General features: G+C 38.5%; 1 protein-coding gene across 2 annotated transcripts in view; it reads left to right on the top strand.

Annotated features, from left to right (window-relative positions):
* Positions 1–18,877, top strand: part of DLG2 (discs, large homolog 2 (Drosophila)) — a 671,422-nt gene that overhangs the window by 360,906 nt on the left and 291,639 nt on the right. For both annotated transcript variants that reach the window (XM_009323461.1, XM_009323460.1), the window contains one exon: positions 9,613–9,749. In XM_009323461.1, coding sequence (XP_009321736.1) covers positions 9,613–9,749 — 137 coding nt within the window. The remainder of the gene's footprint in view (positions 1–9,612; positions 9,750–18,877) is intronic.

The following is an 18,877-nucleotide window of genomic DNA, read 5'->3' as shown; positions in this document are numbered from 1 at the left end:
ATTAATGCTTTAAAAATCACCTTATTGTGAATAATTAGGAATACTGCCTTCTCTTTTCAAGACAGATTTTAAAGTATCCTTGAGAATTGCTGTTGTACAATTAGGCCACTGCTCATTGTCTGTGCTTTCTGGGAAATTTATTCCTAATTAATTTGAATAAATGTAAAAATATAGAATAAACACAATTCTAATGAGGCTCTAAGTGTATTTTCCTAGATTGCTGTTTCCTTTCTTTTCAGCTATGTCTGAAGGGAATGTATCTTTAGGGATAAATATATGCAGGCAAAAAAAATAGTAATGGGAAAAACATTTAACTGCAAAACTGAATAGAAAAGAAGGGATTGTTTTCATTTGCATGTTAGACAATTTTTTTACAAATTTCTACAAATAGCAGTGCAATTTAACAAGATGTGTTTTCAAGGCTTTATTAAAGATTACAGAAAGATTAGCTTTACTGTTATGATAATGTAAAACCAATGCTTTATCTAGTGTACCTACAGCATGATTGTTTTTGAACGTGCACTGGCTGCCTTGCAGGTATGTTAACATTTGCATCACAATCTCACTTTCCCATCCTCTCCTTTCTGGCTGGAAAAGTAAACAATTTTTTTAAGCCAAGGAGTTTAACCCTGTGTCCTGAGAACAGATTCCTTCCTTTCTGTAACCCAATAGATTCAACTGCAATGTTTGATTTCAATGTCCAAAAGAATGAAAAAGCAGTTGGAAAAGAGTTGTAGTTGTTTAAATTTGTTTCTGAGGCCAGAGCAGAGTAACTTAGCAAAAAATCCCTGGAATATCCAGAAGACTTTTTTCCATATTCTGGACTCTTCTGCATTTCTGACTTTTGTGGGTCTCAGATGATGTTGATGAACCCCATGTGTACCAAGAAAAGATGTAACACATTGCATTCCCCTATCTCCAGCAGAAGAGCAAGCTCAGAGAAAGCAATGTTAGGCAGGGAGCTTTCTGGGACATTCTAGCACACAGCTGTTTTGGAACAGGTATAAGGAGCTGTGGGTAGCAGTGTGGTAGCCAAATTTTAAAATTTCATGTGCTTCCTAATGGTGTGGATAGCAATTTGTAAAATTTGAAATGGAGACTGAAAACCTGCTTAGGTATTGCCGATCAAGGGTACGGAAATCAGCCTGCCATCACTGCCTACTGGGTCACCAGCCAGCAGCCACTACCACACTCTCTCCTCTGTTGAGTTTTAGCTGGCTGCCATTCTTCCAAGCCTTTAGTCCTTCAGAGAGCTGTTTGGGGTAGTATGAATGTAGATATGCACCAGTGTATTGAAGACATTTTAATCTCTGTGAGATTGCTGTCTCTGTTCTCTCTGTCATCAAGCAAGAAGCGAGAACAGACCTCTGCAGATTCCTGCACTGGGCTGCGCAGCAAGATTGTGTTACTATAATGTTTTAAATGTCAATTAATTTTTTCTTTTTATTAAATTAAGAATAGTTAAAATTAGAACTATTTTATTGAAATTTATTTTTAAAATTTGAATTTGCAGTGTTTAAAATTTATGCAGATAAAGGCAGATGAAAGATGAAAAATTTTACCATTTACTTTCTACTAAAAACTGACCAAAATCTGCGTCCGTACAGAAAAGTTCTAAGTCCTCTCTCACCGAGGTTATGGAAGGGTCCAGTCCCTCAGAGAGATGTGTCAGTGTTGCTGCACAATCAGTGCTCATTTGCAAGGAAAGGAGTTTCTTTGCCTGCTATATAATCACAACTGCCAAACAGCATCCAGTCGTAGCATCTCTCATGAGCATGTTGGCCATACTCTGTGGAAGTATTGTGTGTGCTCTCCAGCTTGATCCTCAGTAGAGGCTGTACTGAAATCGGGCATCTCTCTTGGTTCAGTAGTATGGAAAGGTGATCCGCTGGCAGTCAGGATGTAGGGATTAATGAAAATAATAACTATAAAAATGGCTGTGGGCAAAAACAAAGGAACTGTGTAACAACTGTGGGATAAATAGCTGAAGGCAAGAGTATATAATGACACTGTGTAAAGGAGACAATAATTTTCTCCCTGTGTAAGGTGGTTTCAGAGGATATTCTTCTTACCTGGTGGCACTGTACATCATTTTTATTCTGTCTGACATCAGCTGGGAAATGACCAAAAATGCTAGATACCTTGCAAAAAAAAAGTCAAAATGATAAGGAAGATGCTTGAAGTTTTTAACCCAAGGCCATTAGAAAGAAACACTAGATGACGATAGGCTCAATTAGATTTGTAGGGGCTTGGGCCTTTTTCCCAGTCGAGGCTATTATCAAATAATTGGTTACAAAAAGAGCCCTCTGAAGTGATCTGGGAGCAGGGTCTGAAACAGGAATTAATGATGGTGATGAAAGTAGGCAGCTTTTAAGTATGTTATGAATATTAGTTAAAGTTTTATGAATCATGCTGTACTTTAGACTGACTTTTTCATCCACGGAACAAAATGTAGTCAAATTTTATTCATGTAAGTCCTTCTGGTATAAGCTGTCACATGAGTCAGGAATAGGAATTGTTATAAGAACTCGCTCAGATAAATTGATATTTGAATCTATCCCTACAACACAAAGGAGATGAGAGAGATAAAGTGATATTTCCTATGTTTGGGATTAACACTTTCTCAGGAATTGATTAATGGGATGAAAAATAAAGACAGAAAGAGAGAGCTCTGTAGAGGAAGACCAGTCCGTCCTTGTAAAGCTGTATAATTATTGTGAAACATAATTTTTGTTTTGTAATGTATTTCATTTTTGTGTGTACCAAATAATAAAGGAATCTGCTGTCAATAATGAACACTAATCATAAGTTACAGCTATAACAAGCGTATTAAACTTCCACAATTGCGGGGTGCTACTTTTATATATGTGCTATATCTCTCCTCCAGGAAAACTAAAATTGGCAACTAGAGGCTTGAGAAAGGGGGCAGGGGGAGATATTCCCTGCTGCTCCTCTGTTTATAATTAACCTTGTTTCAGTTTGTTTATTCATATAGCGCTAGATATAACTGTGGTACCTGTCAAAACAAGTCAATCAAATGATATCAGTCAAAGCATTTTATATTACCCGTGTTCCTTTCCTCCCTTTAAGTGGAATTTTATTAATTAGAAACCTGGATTGGACTTCATTGCTCCAGGTTTGACAATTTCATTGGTAGGTTCACCAGTATGATACTGTTCTCCCTTTCAGAGGAAAAAAGGGACTATATAAATATTGGCTCTCTAAGCTTAAGTAATTTCAACAATAAAACAACACTGAGCTATATTTTTTGTAATTGAGTGTTGTAGAAGCGGCTGGTCTGTGGAAAGGCAGGAGCTACCTCAGTTTGGGTTCCTCTTTGCCTGGTCCGTTTGCTCACAGGAGCATGGCCAATGTGTCATGTCCCACAGCACAGCCAGGCTCGCAGTGCCGGGGAAGGTCCTCAGTGGGGCAAGCTGTTGCATGGGTACTTTCTGGTTCTATTATCTTGTTTTGCTGCCTGAAACGGTTTCATAAAATCTGAGTTCATACAGTATTCTGGAGCAAATCAGTTTGTTTCACACCTGTAGAAAATGATTGTAGCAAAAAGCAATGAGAGGTCATACAGGAAGAGAGAGTGATATTTATTCATTACATCTCCAAATAAGTTACCCAGTTATGCTCATTCTCTCATATATTTCATTCACTCTTCATTTCACCCACATCCTCACAAGCCCCAGGATGCATGTGCCGAGGTGATCTGGCTCACTCGTGTGTGACACAAAGGACATGGGACATCGAACCCTTACCACATCTCTTGGCATTTTCCTGATTGGCAACCATGGACTAATTTTTGGACAGATGATTTATACCCTCTAGGAGTCCACAGTTGTTATGGGGTGGTCTTTTACATTGCATATTTATTTCTTTAGTCCCTAAGTCTGAGACAAGGCCACTGCTCATTGCCTGTTTGTCTTCATTTAATAAACACGTCTTTATCGCTACGATCTGCTTTCCTGTTGGGCTTACAGGCGAGAGAATGGCATATGTCACATGCTGTAATCTTGCTGCCAACATCCCACTGTTACAGTATGGGGTCTTCTGCTGACAAGACACCTGTGCTGTGATCTTAACAGAGTCCAGACATTCTGTCCAGGCTTGACAGAAAAGACTCGTTTTTAGTTTTATTGCTAGGAATGTTCTGTATCGTCAATACACATAATTTCTCTAACCTTTGTTCTTTCTTCTAGTGCTTACAGGCACATTTCCATTCATATTTCATTTGTTTCTAGCCTAATATTTCTATTACAATTCCTGTGCATTTTGTGGCTTCACCAAGTTGCTCTATGTTCAACAGGTCACTTTGTCGACGTTAAGGCATACTGTGGTAAAGCCAGGAATCCAGCAAGTAGGAATTATGCATTTTATGTCTCTAAAGCACACTGTTTTGGTTAACTACCTGCAAATCACACACTTCTTAATTACATTTTAAGGTTATGACTTAAATGCTACTTTCTTTGGCTTCCCCATTATTTGGAGGTTCCCAGGTAGGACTGTGAAACTCATGTTGGATTTACCCTCTAAAATCCTCATTCTGTTTGCTGACTTAAAATAAACGTGGTTCTCTGTGTAGGATAGTAGAAAAATCATAGAATCATAGAATCATTAAGGTTGGAAGAGACCTCTAAGATCATTGAGTCCAACTGTTGACCCAACACCACCATGCCCACTAAACCATGTCCCTAAGCGCCTCATCTACCCGTCTTTTAAATACTTCCAGGGATGGTGACTCAACCACTTCCCTGGGCAGCCTCTTCCAATGTTTAACTACTCTTTCAGTAAAGAAATTTTTCCTCACATCCAATCTAAACCTCCCCTGGCGCCACTTGCAACATCCCATTTGGGTTATGAGTGAGAGTTTCATTTAACGTCACTTCTTATTAGAAAGCTGACATTATCTAGCTGCAGTTGACCTTTTAGGCTCCCTCTCTGGTTACTGGAAAGTGATATGCCCACAGTGTGATTCATCCCGTGTCTTAAACAGTGAATTTACTATTATCACACAGAGGCACCTGTTGCTGGACTAACCATAGGGGGAGTCTCCATGCCTACTTTTTACCAGAAAAGTAGTTATAACTACTATATTATAGTATAAAAAACATATATTTTTACTAATATAGTGATACATTTAAAACGTGTATCTGGTGCAGCAAATAATGCAAAGTAGAATCATAGAATCATAGAATCATTAAGGTTGGAAGAGACCTCCAAGATCATCAAGTCCAACCGTCAACCCAACACCACCATGCCCACTAAACCATGTCCCTAAGCACCTCATCTACCCGTCTTTTAAATACTTCCAGGGATGGTGACTCAACCACTTCCCTGGGCAGCCTGTTCCAATGTTTAACCACTCTTTCAGTAAAGAAATTTTTCCTTACATCCAATCTAAACCTCCCCTGGCGCAACTTGAGGCCATTTCCTCTCGTCCTTTCCCCAGTTACTTGGGAGAAGAGACCGACACCCACCTCGCTACAGCCTCCTTTCAGGTAGTTGTAGAGAGCGATGAGGTCTCCCCTCAGCCTCCTTTTCTCCAGGCTAAACAACCCCAGTTCCCTCAGCCGCTCCTCATAAGACTTGTTCTCCAAGATGTAGATGTAGATGTAAATAGTCACTGGTTACCTTTTTCTGAAATAGCTATAATTGAGACTTGGGAGGCATTTGAATTAGTTTGGCTGTAACATTTCTTTCTTTATGGTTTCATTACACTTTCAAATGTTTTAATGTGTTGTTTACTGACAATCCAGGGAAAAGATATTAATAAATATCCTTGACTATTGTTAATATCAGCACTTTTTCTGCAGTTTCTGATTTTGATGGAATACCTCTTTCCCCTATCCCTTTTCCTCTTCGTGATAACAGTGATGTCTCCTGTCTCATTCCACTATTACACAAGTTATTATCCACAGGATCAGTGATGAACATTTGTGTAACCCAAAGGTAGATGAATTTTACAAACACCTACCCAGTGGAAATGGAAGGAAATAGCATTTCATTACTCTTCCCTAGTTTATACATTGACCCGATCTTATATGTGCCCATCCTCTTCAGTGGTTTTGAACAAAGCTGAGATTGACTTGGATGTACAGCAGTATTAGATCCAGTTCTCTTTCCTTTTTTCCTCTCGGAGTAGTCTTCTCTTCTTCATAGAACTATAGAATCATAGAATGGTTTGGGTTGGAAGGGACCTTTAAAGGTCATCTAGTCCAACCCTGTCTTTCACTAGATCAGGTTGCTCAAAGCCCCGTCCAACCTGACCTTGAGCACTTCTAATGATGGGGCATCCATAACTTCTCTGGGCAACCTGTTCCAGTGTCTCACCACCCTCACTATAAAAAATTTCTTCCTTATCTCCATTCTAAATCTATCCTCCATCTAATTCCTGTTGTGAGGAAACTGGGCACTCTGTCCAAGCTGAGGTATTGCTGTGAAGCAGAACTGCACATTAGCAAAATAGGAAGTGAGAGGGAGGGCATTCCTCAGAGCGACTCCCGATCTTCTGTGGTCTGATGGCAACGTTTTCCTAACCACAGGAGTCAATAAGAAAAAGGTTCTGCAATTAAATATGCTATTTTATTTTGATTTTTTTAATTCAATGGAGCAATGAAAAAGACCAAGTTTAGAAAACGTGTCTTGCTCCCTGTGTTCGGAAAAGTTTGAATGATTCTCTGTTTTTAAAATAGAGTAAGAATCTGATATGAGACTAACCTGATGTAGCTAGTGACAAGAAGGATCCACACTAGGGATGCACAAACCTTTCTGAGGTCTTAAAACAAAACAGAAACCTTCAGTCTAAATGGAGGTGAGACTCTAACTCAGGTTGTGACCTTTTATAGCACTGATCTTCCCACCCACCTCTTCCTGCATCCAGCCCCCAGCCTTTCAGAAACCAAGAGCATGATTCATTTCATCTCTTTCAGATGTCTCTTTGAGATGAGATGAATCATGTTTTAAAAGCCCTTAATGAATTTTCAGTGATTATAAAGGTAGTGTAAGTGATTAGCATAGTTGTCTGATGTCATTTGGCCATATGAATCCTACTCAAAAGTTTCATTGTATTATGCTTTCCTAATGCTCTAGCAATTAGCGAAAGTCATTTAAGTAAAATTAAATGGGCCATTGTTCCATTCCCCATTCTTCCCAAGAAGAAATCTTTTAAAGAAGGCAAATATGGTTAGGCAATGAAACTAAATCATTATCGATAGGAAAGACATGGAAAACCTCTCTCTTCCTCAGTTGTCTCTCCTACCCACTCTCCCTTTTCTCCCCACAGTATTTCCCCCATCTTGTTCTGCTCTTTTAAACCTTTTTATACTCAGTGCTGGTTTTTTGGATCCCAAAGACAAACACAATGTAGCCCCATGCATTGTAATGCAGCTACATTTTGTATAGACTAGAGAAGTAGAAAAAGTTACTCCTGTCATCATTGTAAACTTCACTTTTGTAATGGGAGTAGCATCTGTTAGTGCTCTTTTTTTTGCGGTTTCATGTGTCAGTTGCGATACAACCATGCAAAGAAACAGCACACACCAGCACCCCACTCAGCACTGCAGAAAATGGAAGGGATTATCTTTGCTACTATTTGCTTATACTGCAGCAGGAGCAGGCTGAACTAGGAACCCCTTTACATAAAATACAGAACAGCTCTGTGGCCAGAAATGACCTTGCCCTTTACAAGCGTACGGTGTTAATAAAGGGAAGAGAAGAGGATCGAAGCATACCATAACCTAATCTTCCCAAGGTCATGCCCTAGGTGAGCAGTGGAGCTGAAGAAAGATCTCTGGCTGCAGTCTAGCCCACTCATTTGCTCTCATCATCATTCTGGAATACTCTCAGATCTTCACTTTACTGGTAGAAGCTTATAGAGATTTTTTGGGGGTCAAAAGGATGATAATTATGTCACCAAGGAACATTATTCCATCATTGTTCCTTGTCCACAACTAATGTTTTAAAGAAAATTGCTATTCTTGATGTTTTCTTAGAATATATTTTTGCTTCTTTGTTAGTAGTCCCAGGGTAATGAACAAATTCTTCCATGTTGAAGAAAACATAATCTTTTTATCCTTGTAGTTGTCCTGGCAGCAGCACATAAATAGTAACAGTAGTCACCAGCTTTAGCTGGAAATTAAATAAAACTTTATTTTAATTATCCTATAATTCTGAATTAACTTCATCTGTATTGTTAATAGTCATCTTAATTAATTAAGTAGTATTTCAATTTAAGATATAAATTCAGAGGTTTCTTTTTGTAATTTACTGCTTTGGCACTATCCATTAAGTAGTCCATTATGTTATCTGGCCTCACATCTTTTTTAAGCTAAAATAATGATCAAATGACAATAACGTGAGGAAAAAAAATCAAAAAGATTTAATTCACTCAAAAAAACTTACCTCTGTATTCATACAGCTGCTAAAAAAGCCTGTGTGTATTAAATATACCCTCCCTTAACTTTTATTGCCCACACAGTCAGGCTGGTGAGTTTGCAATAAAATGCCAAATTCCAGGCAATTCATTTTTTACTATTGCATTTTACTGCTCAGGCTGCAGCTATTTCTAACATGTTTGTTTTAAGAATGACTGAACAGCATAGATTTCATAGATAAAACTAGTGATTATTCTCTAAATAGATATAACTATTTTTTCTGTACAGCCAAAAGAGAAATGCCTGGTTGAAGCAATAATCTAAGCAGGTTATTGTCAGTAACAGCTTATTTGTTCAGCTGGAAGTTCCCATTAGCACAGTAGTTTCTGTCTTTTCTCTGACTGAGAGATAAAAATCTTATTATAAATGAAAGCAATGATTTGTCTGTTTATGCAATGTGTCAGAGGATAGGAAAAGTAGGAAAAGGGCAAAACTGTCTTTTTTTTCTTCCCCCAACATCTCTTTACTTTGCCTTCCTTTTCCTAAATCATATCAGCATGTATTATTGACATTGTTCCAAAGTTTGGCTCTTTGGGTGTTTATCTAGGAATTTCACAGATCACTGAACAGAAGTTATATATGTACAAAGGACTATTGCTTTCTTATTTTATGTATCCATAGCCAAAGATATTTGTGTCCTAGAAAAATATGCGAAGCAGCTTTAAATCCAAATATCTACACCGTTTATCTTTCACTGTGGTACTACAGAAACTCGCAAAATCTGCAGTATACCTCTCCACGTATTTTTCAAATTGTGTGGACAATCAGAATACCTTTAATTTTGTTCTGATAGATGGTGATGTATTTTATACAAATATTTAACAAAATAAATGCCAAGCTTCAGATTTTTATTATTAGTCATGGCAAGTTGTGCCATAACTTCTTGACGTAGGCTGCACTGGCCCGTGGGGAGGACGAGCCACAGGTATAGAATCATCACATCTCTACCTTCCCATAATTGTACATGACAAAGGATTTCCTTAATTTATTTCTGTCCCTAAAATTCCAGGGAAAAGGAAAGAGTATTGACCCCACAAATATCTCTTATGTTATTTGTATTTCTGTAAAACATACTATAATTTTATGGTAGATTAAATATATGCTACTCTTGCACTCCTCTTTAATGTTATATACTGTATTGCTAATGTTTTGTTTTCCATATCTTCTCCAGGTCTGGGATTCAGTATTGCAGGAGGTGTTGGAAACCAACACATCCCTGGGGACAACAGCATTTATGTCACCAAGATTATTGATGGAGGAGCTGCGCAAAAAGATGGGAGGCTGCAGGTTGGAGATAGACTTCTTATGGTAAGTATGACAAATGATATAAAATGACATTTTATTTGGCTGAAAATTGTTTCATATAAGGACTTTCATTCACCATACATCTTACTGGAGGTAACCATTACAACTTCTATAATAATTACGAGTTATATTTCCATCATTTTCATTTTTTCCCATTCTTTATATATATTTCTGAGACTGCAGTTAAAAAAACATTACTCTGGAAAACCAACATTTTATGAAGAGAAGGCAACGGGTTATATTACTCTGACAAACCTTTAACTGAGAAGAGAATAAACATATTATGCACATCAGCGGCAAGTCAAAATGCACCAGAAAACTTTAAAAGAAGACTTTAGACAAACTGTTCATTATGCAGTACTGATTCTACTGATTGTTTTAAGAAAATTGAAAGATGTGGAAACATGCCACTAAACTCTCACGTGTAGCCACTGTCAGTGGACTATTACCTACATTTCAGTACATGTAGGAATGCTTTATGTGTATGTTCCATATAGATGTTCAAAAAAAATAACGTTTTCTGTCTTCTTCCTTGAGGAAGTGTACTTATTCTTCTGATGGATCTCACTTCAGGAAATTCTTCCTGATATTTGCAGTGCTAGTACATTGTTCCTTGTAGATAATTCTTTCCCACTCACAGAGTTTGTTTAATTCTTTGTTGAGGGGGAAATCCTGACCCTGGTGAATCAGCAGAAGTTAATCTATGTCAAGTTGTATTCATGTCAATGCATTTGCATAGATTTCAGCAGCTAGAGAAATATTTTTTGAATGAGTGCCATGAAAAAGATGTACTGCAGTAGCTCTGTTTTCATATCTTAGCAGTAAAAAATTGCCATGACCTTTTTTTTCTGCCTGCAAAACTGTGCCTAATTGAGGGTTTCTTTATTTGGCTAGGGACACTGTGTTGCAGTCACATGTGAAGATGATCATTCGTTTTATACAGGGTATTAAACAGAACTGGAAAGGCACTTGGTTGCTGGGTTGGTGACTCTCTGACTTTTTTTAATTAACCCAAGTGGATAGATAAAACAGCTTAAGGATCAAATGGCGTTATCAAAACCAAAGCAAAATGAAACTGGAACTTACAATTTCTTTGGCGTTCCTTCTTTACAGGTTCTCAGCACAGCAAAATTCAAGTCACTGTTGTATAATGAAGTTTTGGCTCATTTTTCTGTAGAAATGTATATTTGTATTTGCAAAATTTGCACCTTATTTTGTTATTTTGCACCTTGCAGCAAATCTGCTTGTGTTCAGCTGTTGGGTTTTTTTCATTATGAGAATTCCTCACAGTTTTTGTGTCATCTGTAAATTTTTGTTACCTTACTCTTAATTTCTTCCAACACACTTGAGGTAATAAATAACATATACCAAAAAAAACCAGATGCAAAAACCCCGCATTCACCATCTCCAGTGTAATTTAATCAGGATGAATCTGAATAGAAAAATAATTATTTTATACACCACTATGTATAAATTCATTCTTCCCAGATTTTTATAGGATTTGTCTATTAAGCATCTCTTCTCAGTCTCGAACCTGTGATTCACTGCAGTCAGATATAGATGTTTCTTCATTGTGACAAATTTATACTCCTGAATCTGACTTCTGAAAATGAGCAGACATCATTCTCAATGTGTTTGGTGTCTTTATACTGCTTTCCTTTCAGTCTGGACCAGTTCTTTACTTACCATTATCTCCTGTTATCACTGCATGTAAAATCAACAAAAAAATCAATCATAACATTGCCCTCCACTAGTTATGTACTTCCAGACCAAGCTTTTCACTGTTGCATAAGAAAATCCTAGTTAACCTACTCTTTGTATACCTTAACCATTACATTTTTGGAGTTAAATTTACAAGATCAAAATCTGTTTCTAAAATTCGTGCAGATTACAGCCATGTTTTCTGGTTCTCTCCAAGTCGACACCCTGATTTCTTTATAACTTGTGTACCTTCAATATTTTTTCTCTTCTGCTTTGTGAAGTATCTGTCAGTTCATGGCATTAACTTCATGTTCCTTTGTGAAACGTGAGTGAAAGAATTCATTACTTTCTTTTGGCAGTGTATCAACACAGTATTACCCTTGTCATCTGTACAGTCTGCTTCACTGATTCCTTATTGATTATATATTTGAACACTTCCTTTTTTTCTTCTCAGTAGTACATCCTTTCTTGATCTTTGTTTTTTCCATCATTTCTCTATAAAATTTACCGGAATTTGTCATTCTTCTGGAATTCTCAGCAGCTGCGGGGGTGCTTGTTTTTTTTGTATCTGTGTTCTGATAAGTTTGTGTGAAATGCTTTCAGATCCCAATGAACATGCAAATCAAATGCATTAAAATTTAAGCTGTAATAAAAGAGATGCTGCAAAATCAAAACTAATATTGAAATGTAAAACAATTAGGTGTCATCTGAGCATTTTGCAGCTTGATGACCCTACTGTTATTAAATGCAGATTGCTATTAGTGTGTTAAGCATTCAGAAGATATATTATGTAAATACTGAGCATTGTGATTATTGTGAAATCTATACCAGGGCATGTTATGCAGTTATATTTCTATGGCACTGAGCCTGCACTTAAGGCTTATTATCCTGAGCATTTGCACAGGAAAATGCTCCATTGTAGGATAATCCTGAGGTGCCTGTTAGGAAAATTAGTGGAGAAAGCATAAGAGTGCTTAAGCTGAAAACTGAACTCAGTGTTTTTTCTAGGTATATGTGAAAGGAACAGACCAGAGCTCTGCTCTGAAGACTTAAGGCTAGAAGAAAAATGCTCCCTTACTATATTCTGGTGGTAATGCCTGTGATAAGGTCTACTGCTGCTGGTGGTAATGCCTACGGTGGGAACACGACTGCACTGGGTGTCTCAGCTAGGTAGCTTCTCTTTGTGCTGGAAGGGAGCAAAGGGAAATTGCATACAGAGCATCATAGAATCACAGAATTATAGAATCATTTAGGTTGGAAAAGACCTTTAAGATCATCAAGTCCAACCATTAACCTAACACTGTCATGTCCCTAAGCACCACTTCTACACATCTTTTAAATGTCTCCAGGGGGGATGGTGACCCACCCCCTCCCCGGGCCAGCCAGTTCCAGTGCTTGACAACCCTTTAGGTGAAGAAATTTTTCCTAATATCCAATCTAAATGTCCCCTGGTGCAACTTGAGGCCATTTCCTCATTATAAGCTAACATGATAATTCAGGGTCAGCTATAGGGCCAGACCAGGTTCCTCAGGAATTTATCCAATTGAATCTCAAAAATCTCCAAGGATGGAGCTTGCACAGCCTCTCTGGGAAAACTGTTCTACTGCTCGACTGTCCTCATGAGGAAAATACTTTTCCTTATAACCTGTTTGACCCTTTCTTTTTTCAACATATGCCTGTTGTCTCTCATCCTGTTATCACATGCCACTCTGAAAAGCTTAGCTCTGTCTTGACCTTCCTGTAAGCACTGGGGTCTGCTGTTAGTTGTGCCCAGAGGCACCTCTTCTCCAGGCTGAAAAAGTCCAGCTCCCCCAGCTTCTCCTCACCAGGCCAGTGCTCCAACCCCAACCATCCCGGTAGCACTCCCCTCAACTTGCTCCATTTTGTTATCTTTCCTATAGTGTGGGGACCAAAACTGAACGCAGCACCTAGCTACAGTCTAATGAGTGGCAACTATTGGGGAATAATCCTTCCCTGGGTGTCCTGGCTCTGCTCCTGCTCATACAGCCCAGAGTGCTGTTGACCTCTTTGCCGCCAGGACACACAAGTGACTCATGCCCAGCTTGCTGTCCACCAGAGCCCCGAGCACTTTTCCACAGAGCTGCTGCCAGGCTGTTGGTGCCCAGCCTGTGCTACTGAAGGGGGTTAGCCTGCGCCAGAGGCAGGACTTACTGTTTCTCCCTGTTGAACATCATAAAATTCTTGTCAGCCCCTTCCTCCGGCCCATCCAGGGTGGCAGCCCTGCCCTCGAGTATATGGGCTCGCCCTCACAGTGAAGTGTCATCTGCAAACGCGATGAGGGCGCACTCCTCACCTCTTCCAGGTCATTGTTAATGATGATCAGGAAGAGCTGAAAAAAGGCTTAAGTTATTACCTCTCAGATAATAAATACTTTCTTTTATCTGATACCATCGTCTCACTTTGGAAGAATGTATCTACAGAATGGATAAATGATAAATCAGTATAAAACTGTGTGTTTTTACTAGTACAAAACAACACTAATAGCTAGAAGCAAGGTATTCTTCAGGGAAAACTCTAGAAACATTAGGCCTTAAAAGAAAATTTAAGCTAATATTTACTTCTTATAAGTATTAGCTTTTCAAAACTTTGTCTCCTATGCCAAAATACCCTTACATGTTTGGGCCATACCCTGTTGCTTCTTGGCCCATGTAGTCAGAGAGATCAGACTTTTGTGGGGTTATTTATTCTTACAGGAAAAGTGATGTTACTCACACACCAAGAGATTTAACTTGATTCTGTTTTCTTGCTGAAAAAAGAAGGACGAAACGGGAGTCGCTTTCCTTTTCAGAAATTTAGGCTTGCTTTCTACCCAATTCTATCCTGAAAAAAGCATGTTATTGTTTGGTGGTTTCATAGGGCTGCAATGAGGTTGTGATTGCACAAGTGTTGATGTGTTCTTTACAGGATCCCCTTCCAGTATCTGTTTCTTTCAGATTGTATAAGGATGCAGGATCATGTTTGTGTTAAAGTAATCAGAGCATCCAGATTAGCATTTGGTTCTGATCGGAAGTTCTCTTTTAAAATTATTTTGGCTGTCTTGTGGGATGGTCTTTTAGAAAACAAATTGGATTTTATGTAATGAAACTGTGACAAAAAGTGTGGTCCAGGAGCATTCCTCATTAGCATTGCATTGCAGCTGCAAACAGGCATTTCAGTCAGCAGACTAGATGTAATGCAAACTAACGCCCTTAAAAGATGTATAGCGTGGATGTCGTATCATCCAGACCCTCTGTTGCTGTGGATCACTCCTAGCGCACACCATTCTTCACTCAGGTAGGTGCACCCACAGATCCAGAGTTACGCTGCTATGCCAGTTGATGGAGTACAGGCATTACCCAGTTAGACTTAAAGGAAGAAAACAGCGTGAAGAGATAGTACCTGATCTGTAGGTTGTACTGGCTGACTAGCACAGAGGAAACACACCAGAAAAAATATACTCTGAGGTGGAGAGTGAACCAGTACTGAACCAACTCGGGGGGTTTGGTGGCTGCATCCCTTCTGATGCAGCGCTGGTCTCTGAGCCAGGTTTACACTGTCATTGACTGGCCTTGCCATGCTTTAGCTAGCATTCAAATGTAGATTTGCTAGGATCGAACTTTGGATGGTACCCTCTCAATAAGCTTCTCAATTTATTCCTTCTAATTATACTCTCATCTGGTTGTTCCTTCACAGTTGTATCATCCTCATGCCACTTCATTAGCCTTGAAAACATTTTTTTTTTTTTTTACCAAAATCAGCGTAAACTGGGATTGAAAAGTGATGGTTCAATATAGTACAGTGCCACTTGTACTGTGTATGCACTGCACTGCTTGAAGCCTGAACCTCACCACTAAATCTCATATTTGTCTGTGAAGCACAAATTCTTGCATTTCTCTGTAAAGAGCAGATCTGGTTTAGGACACTTAGCCCATAACTGTATAATAATCTAAGCAAGCTAATTTCAGAGGGATTAACAGACTCTGTCATTTGACGATAGCCAGTTTCTTTCTATTCAGTGTCCAGCACTTGTACAACTAACTCAGGAGTCCATGGGATTATAAATAGTTAGTTAATCCAAACAGATTTACATCCTTAGGACAAGTGATTGGTCTTTAGCACTGAAAAACCTTTCACTTTTCGCAGCCGTTTAAAGGATCATGGAGAGTTTTTTAAAAGGCCATCAATGTTCTAGATTTACAGCTGGCACATCACAGGTGTTTACCGGCAAATGTTCGCTCAGGATTCACTCAGGAAAATCTACTTTCTGAATGAAAAGTAGAATATCACACAAAAGCAAACATTACCACTGGCAAGGTAAAGATCACATCTTTGTCTCATTCACTGAGTGAATCAAATCTCTCTTACCCTAAATCAATAGAGGAAAGGAATGAATTCCCTTTAAAAAAAGAAAATTAAATAGGACAGACTTATTCCTCCAGAGCTCTTATTCTGTTATCAGCTTATGCTGTTGTGAATGAAGTTATTCTTTAGAGCACTTGTACAGTCATTTTGGGGATTCTAAGCTTTTCACTCTAGCTACTTCTCAGTGCCTTTGTTTTCCAATATGAATCTAGGAAAACTTCCAAATAAGATCATTCTTGCTTAGGTTTACACTTCATTGCCTTGATTATGCTATTTAGGAAAAAACCACCTCGGTATTATTATACCTCTTTGGCAATATTTCTTACTGATTTCCCCCATCACTCAAATAGCTTCTTTGATTGGGCTTGTATCTTTAATTTCCTTCTCTATTGCTATATTGTTTCTTCCTCTCATTCTTTTCCTGTAATATCACTATGTCTTCATATCACATACTTTCTACTTAAAGAAACAGCTTTCCTAATTTCTTTTTTACTTCTGGTGCTGTTTGCATTTCTGAATTTTCTGTATATGGAACTTTTCCCATTAGAAAAGCCCCACTTGCCCCATGCCTGTTTTCCTTCTGACTCCTCGCCTTTGGCTCCTGTTGCAGCATTTTGTGGCTCAAGCATCCAACTCTTGTAACTAAACTGACCACTCAGATAAATTTCTTTTTTAGCATTTGCCTTAGGGTTTTTTTTCCCCCTTAATTCATTGCTAGTTAAGTTGGCTCCTTAGAGCCAGAAATTTGGCATGCCGTACCCGTTCTACCCACTCAGCTCTGATGTCAGCCCTTCTGCACGAAAGTTTCAGCATCTCAGCGGGTTGTATGCCATATACACTTTGATTTCTTATTTTGTGCGCATCTCCCACTCTTTATCTTCTTTACCTCTAACTCTTTTTTTTCAAACTATATGCTCCGCTAAGGTCATCTTGACAGCAGGAAGTGAAGCTTTGGTATGATGCATTGACTGTGCCACAACCACTGAAAAAGCCAGATTTAGTACTTGAAATTCTGTTAAAATAGGTATCTTCTATGGAAACGAGAAAAAACTCAAGAAATAGTCTCTCTTGGAGATTCTGAGAGATTCTGCTCTCTCTATAAATCTTACCATAAAAACAACTACAACATCATATTTCCTAATAATCATCATCTCTGGCATGATGTTTTGAGGAATGATATCCAGAGATTTCCTTATGAAAAAAATTACGTACTACAGTCATCTTGCAATAATATCTAGGGAGCTGAACAACATAATTCTTCAGTGTAATCAGGTTTTCATTTTTGTATATCAGAATACATACAGATGTCTTTATTTGTAATCATTGTTTTATGATCAAAAAGTAGAAAAGATACCGATACACGCACATATTAGTATTAATGGGAATTGTAGGTCCAAAGCAAGGACTACCTTCTGAAGAAAACTGGGAAATACATAGTATATTTTGTATACTGTAATTCTAAATTGATGTCGGCAATGACTAAGGAAAGTGGTTTTATCTCCTTCTCAAAGAGCTCCCATTTAAAAGAGACCTTATGGCACCACTGAGAATCTTTGTCTTAATGAATGAATGAACGTGTTTATTTATTTATTTGTTTATTTGCTCGTGATGTACATTGAGTCTGTCTTTATTTCTTTGTTTACTGAGAACTGAGCAGTCCAGGACAAAATTAATTAGTAGCAAACTTCCTTCCTAGGAGTGTTCTCTCTAGAGATGAGAAACCTCTAATTTTCCATATATTTGGGATGAGTTTGAACAGCAGTTTTGGTATATGTTGCTGGAATACTTTTTATAGCAGGAATCTGTTTACTTTGAAGGGTCTTTTCTTCTCCTCAAATTTTTTTCCAGCATCTTTTTTCTGAAGTTCTCCTTTGTATCTTGATTTCACTCTTCTTTCAAGTTCTACCAAGTTCCAGCTCTACATATTTCAGTTTTCCACAATATTCTGCACACTTAATCTTATGTATACTAGAAATGAGGAAAAAAAAATCATTGTACATAAATTTTGCAATGCTCTCTAGGATCTTAAAGTGTATAAAGATAAACATAATGCATAACTCTTCAGACATTAATTCTTAGTTTAGAATCACTTGGTCTTTAATTCTTATCTTAACTTCAAAATTTGTACAACTTGTACACAGCATTGGTAAAATACCTGTCCTGTAAAGTTATTGTCAGAGAGATCAGAAGTAGGACCTGTCATAGCAAATATAAGTTTTATATGTATCATACTATATTTTCTGTTTCTAAAATGGCTATTTATCCTCCAACTGCACAACTGTGACATCCAAGTGTGTTGTGATGGAAGTACAACAGTCCTAACCATGATTTTTATCAGCTAGATTTCCAGGAAAAAAAACTTTGGAAAAAAAATTGCAACAAGTCAATTTGTGTCTTAATTGTTTTTACACACTCCTAAAAGGACCAAAAGTCAAAAACCAGACAGTGCTATGATATTTCATTTTGTGTCTTTTTTTGACAAAGAACATTTATTTGCCTCACGCTCACAAACCCTGGTCCTCATGGGGGACTTCAGCCACCCTGATATCTGTTGGAGGGACAACACAGCAGGGCATAAGCAATCCAGGAGGTTCCTGGAATGCGTCGATGATAACTTCCTTCTCCAAGTGGTAGAGGAGCCAATGAGGAGAGGTGCTATGTTGGACCTTGTTCTCACCAACAAGGAGGGGCTGGTGGGGCATGTGAAGCTCAAGGGCAGCCTGGGCTGCAGCGACCACAAAATGGTGGAGTTCAAGATCCTTGGGGCACCGAGGGGAATGTGAAGCTCAAGGGCAGCCTGGGCTGCAGTGACCACAAAATGGTGGAGTTCAAGATCCTTAGGGCCCCGAGGAGGGCACACAGCAAGCTCACTACTCTGGACTTCAGGAGAGTGAACTTTCACCTCTTCAGGGATCTGCTTGGTAGAGTGCCATGGGACAAAGCCCTGGAGGGAAGAGGGGCCCAAGAAAGCTGGGTAATATTCAAGGATCACCTCCTTAAAGCTCAGGAGCGATGCATCCCAACAAAGAGGAAGTCAGGCAAAAACGCCAGGAGGCCTGCGTGGCTGA

The sequence above is a fragment of the Pygoscelis adeliae genome, unplaced genomic scaffold (assembly GCF_000699105.1).
Source record: "Pygoscelis adeliae isolate BGI_AS28 unplaced genomic scaffold, ASM69910v1 Scaffold84, whole genome shotgun sequence".
Classification (NCBI taxonomy): Eukaryota; Metazoa; Chordata; class Aves; order Sphenisciformes; family Spheniscidae; genus Pygoscelis; species Pygoscelis adeliae.
This window is presented reverse-complemented; position numbering and strand designations above follow the sequence as displayed.